We start from the raw sequence: 10,850 nt of genomic DNA on the forward strand, positions 1-10,850 counted from the left end.
TATATATATATATATATATATATATATGTATATGTTTGTGTGTCTTTGTTTGTTCCCCCAACATCGCTTGACAACAGATGCTGGTGTGTTTACATCCCCGTCACTTAATGGTTCGACAAGAGGGACTGATAGAATAAGTACTAGGCTTACAAAGAATAAGTCCTGGGGTCGATTTGCTCGACTAAAGGCGGTGCTGCAGCATGGCAACAGTCAAATGACTGAAATGAATAAAAGAAAAAAAAAGTCTTTGTTTATCGAATTCTGCCCACAAACCAGGCACAATCATGACTGTGTGGTTAAGAAGTTTGCTTCCCAGCTACGTGGTTTCAGGTTCAGTCCCTTTCATGGCTCCTTGAGATAAGGTCATTAGCTTTAGCCCCAGACCAACCAAAGCATTGTGAGTGGACGTGGACATCATAGACAAAAACAGAAAGAAGACTGTATGTATGTATGTATGTATGTATGTATGCTTGTATGTATGGGGGTCTTAAAAGACATGTTAGGATCCACAATGAGCAGAACTTACTTGCAGGTATTGGTAGTGCAAATCAGAGGTGCAATCTGTGTGGGTGTTTTTTCAAAACACTGTCTGGTTTAAAAAGCCACATCAGACGCCATGAAAGGGCTAAGGTGTAGGTGCAGGAGGTGGTCAAACTCTGTTTAAGGAGTAGACAACCACCATGTATGTATGTATGTATGTACGTTTGTTTGTTCATTCTCTTGTTTTTCATCATCATTTAATGTCCATTATCCATTCTGGCATGGGTTGGACAGTTTGACCAGAGCTAGCAGGCTGGGGAACTGCACCAGACTCCAATCTGATCTGGCATAGTTTCTACAGCCAGATGCACTTCCTAATGCCAACCACTTTACAGAGTGTGCTGTGTGCATGTACATGCCACTGCATGGGTGCCTTTTACATGGTGCTGCATGAATGCTTGTATGTGGTACCACACAGGTACTTTTATGTGGCATTGCATGGATGCTTTTACGTGACACCACCATGAGTGCTTTTCACCACCAGAGGGACTGATCTTAACACTTTTGCTATGGAGTATGGGTCGTCTTGAATACCGCAAGGTACTGAACAGTTCAGTATCCTGAGGTTGTTCTTCTGTACTTCATGCCATATCTTCCTGGGTCTCCCACTTACATGTGTTTCATTTACTTTGAGAGATTGGCACTTCTTTATTGTGCATTAAGGTTGGGATTCTTCTTTTCAAACAAAATTTTCAACCAGAATGATTCATCTTGAGAAGGAGCATTCTTAATGGTAATATTTTCCTCCTTCATCTGTTTGTATAATGTTTGTGGGTTTGAAGCAAACTTGTGATTTATACAGGCTTGTTAAAAAATTCGTTTTCAGTAGCAAAGATTTCAGTCAGTGCTTTGAGTTTACGTTTTAGACTAATTAACCTTCCCTCAAGAGCTTGGTATGGAGAGTCACCATAGTTTTGTTAATTTATTCATATAATGTAATTGATGAGGTGTAAAACTCATTATTCCTCTTATATTTTAATATTGTGGTTAACCATCCAATATGGCAGCACAGAGTTTTGTTTTCCATCTAGGTTGCTTCCATTTAATAGTTTCATTAACATGTATAGTGCAAATTTCTCCTTGGTGTTCTTTAAGAGTGTATATGTGTATATGAGGTTATTAATATTCCAGTAACTAACTTCACATGATTCCATTTGCTCTCCAGCAACATCATCTATAACTTTCAACATTAAAACCATTGGATTTTACTTAATCTTGTTAAGAATGGCCTGTTACTTAATGATAATTTTAAAAAAATAGAAAAGTTTCCTATGAACTATGGTTTCAGGATGTTTCTAAGTTGAATATATTTCACAGTTGTCTCAGGCATATTTGGAGAGACACGAGAATTTAGTGATGACAGTAGCAGTTTGTTTACATTTTCTTTGATCTCTCTTGTAATAGGTTTTGGCCAGTTCTGTGTTTTAAGAACAATTTACATCATCAGAGCAAGTCATTTTTTTTTTAAAGAAAGATGCTTGTTACTGAAGTTGTCTTGCAGTAAATGTGATTAAGTTGGGGTGACACTTATCCCAGTATCCTTAAAATAGAATAGAATGGTCTTTACAGGCATTTTCATGAAGTAGATCTTAGTTTAGATGTAGAGTCCAAGTAAAATGAGAGGAGTACTTTAATCTTCACAGACAGCTTACTTGTGCTGTAGTGCTCCTTTTGTCTGTGGTATTGTTATTAATTTCAGCTATGATCATGTTAGTGAAATTCCAAGTGGTATAAGGTATATTTTAAAAAATCCAGTCTGAATAATGCTACATAAAAGGTATTTCTCTTGTTTATAATGGGAGAAATAAACCAGTTACTTATTTAGGCTGGAAGAGATGGCATAAATGTAGAACAAAACGTTCAAAAAGAAATTTTAAACAATTCTCTATACCTGTACATCTGATGGTCATGTATTTTGTATGCTTGCATGCATGCATGCATGCATCCATCCTTGTCTTGTCATTGCATGATAGTTGTAAATATGTGCGACTGTCTTACAAGCAGTGTTATTCATTTACAATGTTCAGTATAGACATATCTGGCCATGGGCAAATATTACTTTGCTTGGAAACAAGTGAGTATTAGCTACAAAAAGGGCCTCAAGTCATAGAAAATTTGCCTCAATAAACATTATATTGCGTCTCTCATATGTGTGTGTGTGTGTATATATATATAGGTGCATGCCTTAGTGTTTATGGTATTCCCTAGTGGCTTGGATATTTGGCTCATGATCTTAAAGTCACAAGTTCAATTCCCAGCAGTGTGTTGCATCTTTGAGCAATACATTTTATTTCACATTGCACCAGTTCACTCAGCTTGCAAAAATGAGTATTACTTGTATTTCAAAGGGCCAGACTTGTCTCATTCTTTGTCATGCTGAATCTCTGAGAACTATGTTAAGGGTACGCATGTCTGTGGAGTGTTCAGCTACTTGCACGTTAATTTCGTGAACTTGCTGTTCCATTGATTGGATCAACTGGACCCTTGTCGTCGTAAGCGATGGAAGGCCATATACATAGACACACATATTTGCGTTTGTGCGTGCATATGCGTGTGTTGCATAGTGCTTCTGGAATTCTGAACTGCAAATGGCCTAACCATCTGCAATGCAAAGACCACAATGCTGTCCAGCCATACATATGATCATTTATCAAGAGATTAATCCGCAAGCTAGAAAACGTGATAGGGAGATGACTACAAAGGGTCATTCTTTCTTTTGTGAAGAATGTGTCAACCCAACATGCTGTACTAGCTAACCTCCCCCCTCACCACAGATCATTAATTATTAACATCAATCAATGCTTTACCTACAGCAATTTCTACAATTATCCATTATTTGTGTTCTATCTTATCAACAAACATATTACTACCGTAAGTGTCTCCCTCTCTCACATTTCACTCTGCCATTATTGTCTCTCTCTCATTACACCCTACCACTACTAATGTTCATTACCCCTTCTAGCACAGTTCTCTCCAGTGTTACCTTCTCTACTCAGATCAATCTATTTTGTTTCTCCCCCTTGTTCAATAACTACAATTATCTCTTACATTGTCTAAATGAACAGGGACAATATTGTGTTGAGAGGACTCTTGCCAAGGATATGAGAACCTCTTTAACACTGCATGATAAAATGCATCTCGTATAATATGTAAAGTGATGGAAGGGGCATCTAGTCAAAGAAACTATGCAAAAATAAAATATACAAGTAAAACTTAGTCTGCCAACCTGTCTAAGTGAGTAATAACCCTAAGTAAGAACTGACAAAAGATACTAACAATCCTTGCAATCCATACCAGCATGGAAATCAGATGTAAAACAGTGGCAGCAGCAGCAGCTATGATGGGGGAAGTTATGTATGTATGTATGTATGTATGTATGTATGTATGTATGTATGTGTTTGTTGTGTGTGTGTTTGTGTGAGCATATGTATCTACATTTATACTAAAAATACTATTCTTAGAAGTAAAATGGGTTAAGTATTATTACCCACTGATGTTGAAGACTAAAGAACATTCTAAAAAGGACTGTCAATTTTTTGTGAATAAATTAAAAATTTATCCATACTGTAATTTGAAAACAATATATTTTGAATATTTAATGTAATATTGTGTTTAAGATCTTTAATTTATTTCCAATTTACTTTAGAATAACAAACTAGGATAAAATAGATTTGAAAGCATGAATTAAATCAAAAGTCATTTGTTTTACACATCACTTCACAAGATCATGTTAGAAATGGGTTTGAATTCTTTCTGAACTAGCATATTACATTTGCTATTTAACAGGTCTATTAATGTGCTTCTTTACTTATCTTAATTGAAAATAAGTACTGTTTCTATCATTGTGTAGATGATGTAAAGAATAGCATCTAGATTTAAAAATCATATCACACACTTGTATACGCTTTAAAAAGTGTGCATTAAATCTTGTATGAAAAGAAAATTTTAATTTAAATGAATAAATTCTTTATTTATTTTAGTTTTTGTCAATATTATGGAGTATATGTTTTCCATTGAAGGACACATTAAAGTTTCAAAGTAATTATTGTGATAAGCTCAAAATAAATATTCTTTTTTAATTTTTCTGATTTTGATGGGTTATAATGAATTGAATGGAATAAATCCTTCACTTGTGGTGATAACATTAAATTATCCATTGAATATGACCCTCATTAACATTGAATTGGTTAGTAAAATTATTTACTGACTAACTGAAAAGTAAATAATCATCTTAATTTGTACTATTTTAAATACTGAGTCCATTGACACAAATTATTGACTGCCTATAAGAATCTTTAAAGTTATTAGGTTAACCAAGTAGTGGTCTAGTGACCGTATTTCAGTAATGATATAATTTTGAAAATGCAATAACATTTTCAGATTATAAGAATAGTTTTAAGAGTTTCTATAAAATATATTTAAATAACTGATGTAGACTATATTATAAAAATCACCTCTCTGGTGGAGCAATAACAGGTAATGCAATAATGAGAATAAATAATTATAACTGTGTTGCAAAATAAAGGCATATAAAAGAAATTTTACCATATACTATGTTATGCAAGTTCTATACTAAGAATCTGAAACACTAAATTTTAATTTTTGAATTCTCTTTTCCTTTTTAAATTCTTTTCTAATTTTAGAGTTAGTAGTAGTAATTTGTGATTGCTCATATTTTCCAACTATTCAGTTCATATCAAAGGTAATTGACTTAACACAAATTAAAGCCAGGAAGCCACCATAATTTATAATTTTAATTGTTCTCTTTTAGCACTTGCAATCTACTGTTTCAAACACTGTTAATTATACTCTCATTTTTAAATCAAAATATGCAGTGTTATTAGCTTAAATCTGTTACTTAGAGCAAAGATACTTTGATGCCCATCAATTTTATGGCAAATGACCTGCAACAGAAGGGATCAGTTCTGTTATTTTAACATAGTGAAAATTGAATTTAGGATAAACATGAAAGTGATTCTGCATAAAGCAAACTTAACAATTGTTATGTTGACCGTGTAAGTCTTCTGAATGAAATTACACAAGGTGAAGATAGAATAGATGATTTATGTTGATGGAACAGAATTAGAAAAACTTATGCTATTACTAGTCACAAATACATATAACTGTAGCTTGTGAAGTAGTCCTTTGTTAACCAGCTATGTTTTCTTTCCATCTTTTCTCTGAAAATTCTACTAGCTTCTAATCCATCAAACTTTTCAAACCCATTCTTATCTGTTGAAAACTATTTGCTGCACTCATGGCTTTATCTGTCTCTTTTATATTATATTTCTCCCAAAATATTTTATACTTAATTATTTCAGACAGTTCTTCAACCTAAATAGTCACTCACTAACCTCCAAGATTCAAGCGAGAAAATCTTATTAGACAGGCTGATACAAACCTTGCACTTTAAAACATTCTATAAAATTATACAGGTGATTATTTAATTATAAGTTCATCATAAATAAATATATATTTTAGTGTTAACAATAACTGCTTGAACGTTAATGTATGGATTTTATATATCCATTCCCAGCTTTACATGAATGGCAGTTTATGAAAGCTTATGTAAATATAAATGTATCACTCCATATGTGGACTGATACATTTCTATTTACATAAGCATGTCTTGAAGCAAGAAAATTGTTATATATTAATACATTTCTGACATATCTTCATAAATATAATTTGATACACTGACATCTAATCACAGTTAGGTATACATGTGTGTATGTTTGTGTGCATGTGTACATTTTTAACAGGTACTTAAATTAGAAGTGGTGTATAAAAATTTAAGTATTAGTTAGGTTCTTCTTGGTACTGACTCTTAAAATATAGATGCTTTTGTTTTTCCTCTACTCTTGTATCATTGCTTAGATTTTTTTTACATGCAGATTATATTTGAGTGTACACAGATTTTTATACAGTGAATTTTAAAATAATGTAATGGAAGGGAGTAAAATTCTCTACATAAATGCATTTTCATGATATGCACAACCACCTATATGATAAGCTCAACAAGGAAACACATGCAGATATCTTCATACTATCAAGCGTTACACAGACATAGAAACAAATACTCAGACTTATACTGTCCAGTGTTTCCAGTAAAATCTCAATTATAAATATTATTTCTTTCCAGCTTTCATCCATTATATTTCTTCTCTCATTTCCTCTGTTAAATCTATCCTTTCCTACTTGCTCTCCATTTTTTTACTCAGTCTAACTCTTTCTTCTCTGCATGGAGTGTTTTCTATTCCTCTAGTTATAAGACTTTTGCTCATTTCAAATACATCAGCTCAATAAACATACTGTAAGTGTTATAATAACAAGTACCAATAGTCCTCCAGCAAAATAACTAATATCTTCTTCTTTTCTATCTATCCTCATCACTTCCAATGTTTCCCTTCTCCCTTCATTCTTTTTTCATATATTTATTGCTCTCTCTGTTTTCCAAACTATAAACTACTGTTTGCATTATTTTTCTCTCTATATTTCTTCCTGTTTGAATCAGTTCTATATTCTCATCATATTCTTCTTTTATTCATTTTCTCCAACATACTTTCTCACCATCATTCATTCTACTATTTTATTCCCAACTACCTCTTTCTATCTTTTCTCACTTTCCATTAATCTCCTTCTCCCTCTCTGCCTCATCATTAGAGTATTACCTAAATGAATTTAAAAGAGTTAACGTTTCCAAATGAAGTGAATTTATTGAGAACTAGAATGAGATGATAGTATATTACCGTGGAACATGAGAGAATTGAGTGGTAAGTCGGAAAATAGTATCACTACTGCTTAGACAACAGCGACAAGGACAACATCAAAAACAATAACAGCAGCGGCAGCAGTAGCAGTTACAGCAGCAGTAGCATCAACAGCAGAGGCAGTGGAAACAGTTTTGGTGGTGGCGGCAACAGCAGCAGCAACTGGGTTTTGTCGCAGAGGCATAATTGAGGTAAAAGAAAAAGGAAAAAGAGGAAAAGGAGAAGTGTAAGACAAGAAATAGAAGCCATAAACCATGAAGTGGATACACATTGATAAGAAATAGCCAGAAATGTCTGGGGGGGGATCTCTACAAAAAACATCTTTCCTACACCCCACCAAAAACAAAACAAAACAAAACAAAGCAAAAAGAAAACAAAATTAATATGAAAAATATTTTAAAATACATGTATTGTAAATCTATACCATTTTAAGTATATGTTAAGAATTAAAGAAAGTAAAATCCCTTCTTTGCTGTTGAAGTATCACCTAACAAGGAATACCTTTTTTCCCAATTTCACTGTATAACTTGTTTTGCTTGCGTGGAGGAAGATTTGACAATTTACCATAGTACTACTAGCAGCATCAGAACTAGCAAGAGGCATTAAAGAGGAGGAAAAAAAAACATCCAAAAACCAACAATGTTGTACCTTTTGCCAATAAGTCCTGTTAGGTAAGTTAGGTGTATTATTATTATCATGATTATTATTATTATTATTATTATTATTATTATTATTATTATTATTATTATTATTATTATTATTATTATTATTCCATCCATACTACTAATACTATCTATTAGTCTTCTCATCATTTGGGCTTGATTTAATTTATTGTAACCTTTCTCCAAAATGTGTAGTGGTTCTGTGCCTATCTTAGAAATTATTCTTCTCATCAGGGTTGATGAAAAAAAGTACCAGTCAGATAGAAGGGTTGATGGTATCAACTAACTTCCTCCCCTCAAAAATTTCTGGCCTTGTGCCTAAATTAGAAACCATTATTATTTCTCATATTATTATAATTACCATTTGCAGTCTTTTTTACTATTTATGTATTTTATCAAATGAATAAATTCCTTGATGTAAATGCCAAATTTTTGGTGTCTTGGCATATTTTTTTCAGTTTCAGTGTTCAACATGTGCTTGTTAACAAGTATTGTGCTTCATATATTCATATATTCCTGCATTCATAAGAATGTGTATACTTATAAGTATTCTATAGCATCTCCAAAAACTCTTTCAGCTTTCACCATTTATATATTCGTACTCAAATATGAACCAATGAGAGAATCTCTACGCAGTTGCTTTATCTGTAGCAAATAGTTAACAAATCTCCCTCAATTCACACCTACTGACATAAAAAAAAGGGTATATTAGATAATGTAGTCTTGGATACATTTTACTTGAAACCGGGGACAGATTGGTCATTTCTAGAATTCTATAGATCATAGGTTTGTTTATTCAGTTACTGATGACCTAGGGCTGAAGAATATCAGTAGCAACATTCTCAAATACTTTGTTAAATGTATATTGTGAATAAATGCCTTTATTTATTGATACAACTATTTGCTAACTAGATATTATTTGAAAACATTGATTTCTTATTAAAACTGATTGTTTATACATACTCAATGCTATATTTATCCAACTTATAGTCTGCAATTCTTTATGAGTATAACTTTATGTAATTTAGCTGAACATGGTTCCAACATTTTTATCTGTAATATAAAGTTGAAATAGATTTAAAGTATGTTATTTTGTATCAGTAGTATATTCTTTGTTGCAATTAAAATAATATACTATTTATATCGAAAGGTAAAAAGAAAATCAGTGTGTGGGGGGTGCTTGTGTGTGTGTGCATGTATGTGTGTGTGTGTGTGTGTATGTGTGTGTGTGTGCGTGTATGTATGTGTGTGTGTGATGTTTATGTATTCAGGAATGGAGAAAGGTCATAACTCAAGACATATACCCGTACAGATGTACTCTTCCCCTATGTGTATGCAAGTGTATATGTATATGCACACTGAGAACGAATAATATTCATATCATTCACCTTACATATTCAAATATTTCAATTGATTTAGTATTTCTTAATTTCTAGTCATGTCTGTATGAAATTACAAGGTAAATCTCATATCATGCCTTCCCATAGAGTTTTGTTACTATTATTATTTATTTTCTGAACCAGTATTGAGTACATGTGAAATGAAATAAATTTTGTAGTTACTCGCAGAAAGACAACACTTATTAGAATCACAAGATTGTAGCTGAGATCTTGGAATCAAAATTGATTTAAGTTAGTTTCATAAAAATTCTACCTTTATGAGTTAAAAAAATCTAATATAACAAACAGATTGTAATCTATTTTGTAAAACACTTTTAAAATATTCTTTAATGGTACATAAACAACTTAACATTAATAACTAGACAAGCAAAAAAAGTCATTAGTAAATGCATATGTACCTGTGTGTGTGTGTGTGTGCGTGTGTGTGTGTGAGTGTGTGTGTGTGCATGTATATGTATGTATGTCTTCATGTATTGTTAATTTTTCATTTACTTATACATTTATATTCCTTCCATACTATAGGTATAAATATCTTTTAACTCAGAAGGATGCGCAAATACATGCCTGTGTCTATGTGAGGACACACAGTAGTACATGTACTCATTGCATGCATACCTGCATGTGTTTTCTATGCATATATATATATACATATATATAAACACATACAAAGATGGATTTGCATCTATGTGGATGGGATGTAAGAATTCATGAAGAAAGACATAATATAAATACATATGTAGAAACATACATGTTATGATATGTGTCTGTGAATGTATTTATAAATATATTGATATCTATATATATATATATATATATATATATATATATATATATATATATATATATATATATATATATATATGTGCGTGTGTGTGTGTTTGTATGTATATACATACACACACCTACGGTCTTCTATACAAAGAAATGGTGAGAGAAAACAGATAGAGAAAGGATATATATGTATATACATGCACACACACGCAAATATGTATGTGTGTATATGAAGTGTGAAAGTGTATTTCATGTGACATAATACGTATGTGCAATCATGATTTGCCATAGGTACATATTCAATTGTGAGAAGATTGATTAGTATTTAGGGCAGTTAACTCATAAGTAGTTACTGCAAGAATTCTCTCAAATTTCTGTAGAAATATCTAAGGCAGACCATTTGGTGTTTTTAGTAACATATTGCATATATATATATATATATATATATATATATATTTATATATATTTATATATATATATATATATAAATATATATATATCTGTGTATAGGTATGCATGTAAATATATAAATATGGATGTATATTTATATATGTATATATGTATATAGATATATGTATGTATATATGTATGCATATATACATGCATGTATGTATATATATATGTGTGTATATATATGTATGTATATATGTATGAAGATATGTATATATATATATATATATATATATATATGTATATATATATATATA

At 31.7% G+C, this 10,850-nt stretch overlaps 1 protein-coding gene across 4 annotated transcripts in view; it reads left to right on the plus strand.

The window, feature by feature from the left end:
- Positions 1–10,850, plus strand: part of LOC106871954 (protein still life, isoform SIF type 1) — a 1,491,364-nt gene that overhangs the window by 730,094 nt on the left and 750,420 nt on the right. Inside the window, exon 1 of one of the 4 annotated variants that reach the window (XM_052966199.1) lies at positions 6,968–7,981. The exons of the other annotated variants lie outside the window; for them this stretch is intronic. Within the exon in view, the coding sequence (XP_052822159.1) occupies positions 7,950–7,981 (32 nt within the window). The 5' untranslated portion in view covers positions 6,968–7,949. Of the gene's footprint in view, positions 1–6,967; positions 7,982–10,850 lie in introns of those variants that run through there. 4 annotated transcript variants of the gene reach the window in all.

Source organism: Octopus bimaculoides, chromosome 3 (genome assembly GCF_001194135.2).
Source record: "Octopus bimaculoides isolate UCB-OBI-ISO-001 chromosome 3, ASM119413v2, whole genome shotgun sequence".
Classification (NCBI taxonomy): domain Eukaryota; kingdom Metazoa; phylum Mollusca; class Cephalopoda; order Octopoda; family Octopodidae; genus Octopus; species Octopus bimaculoides.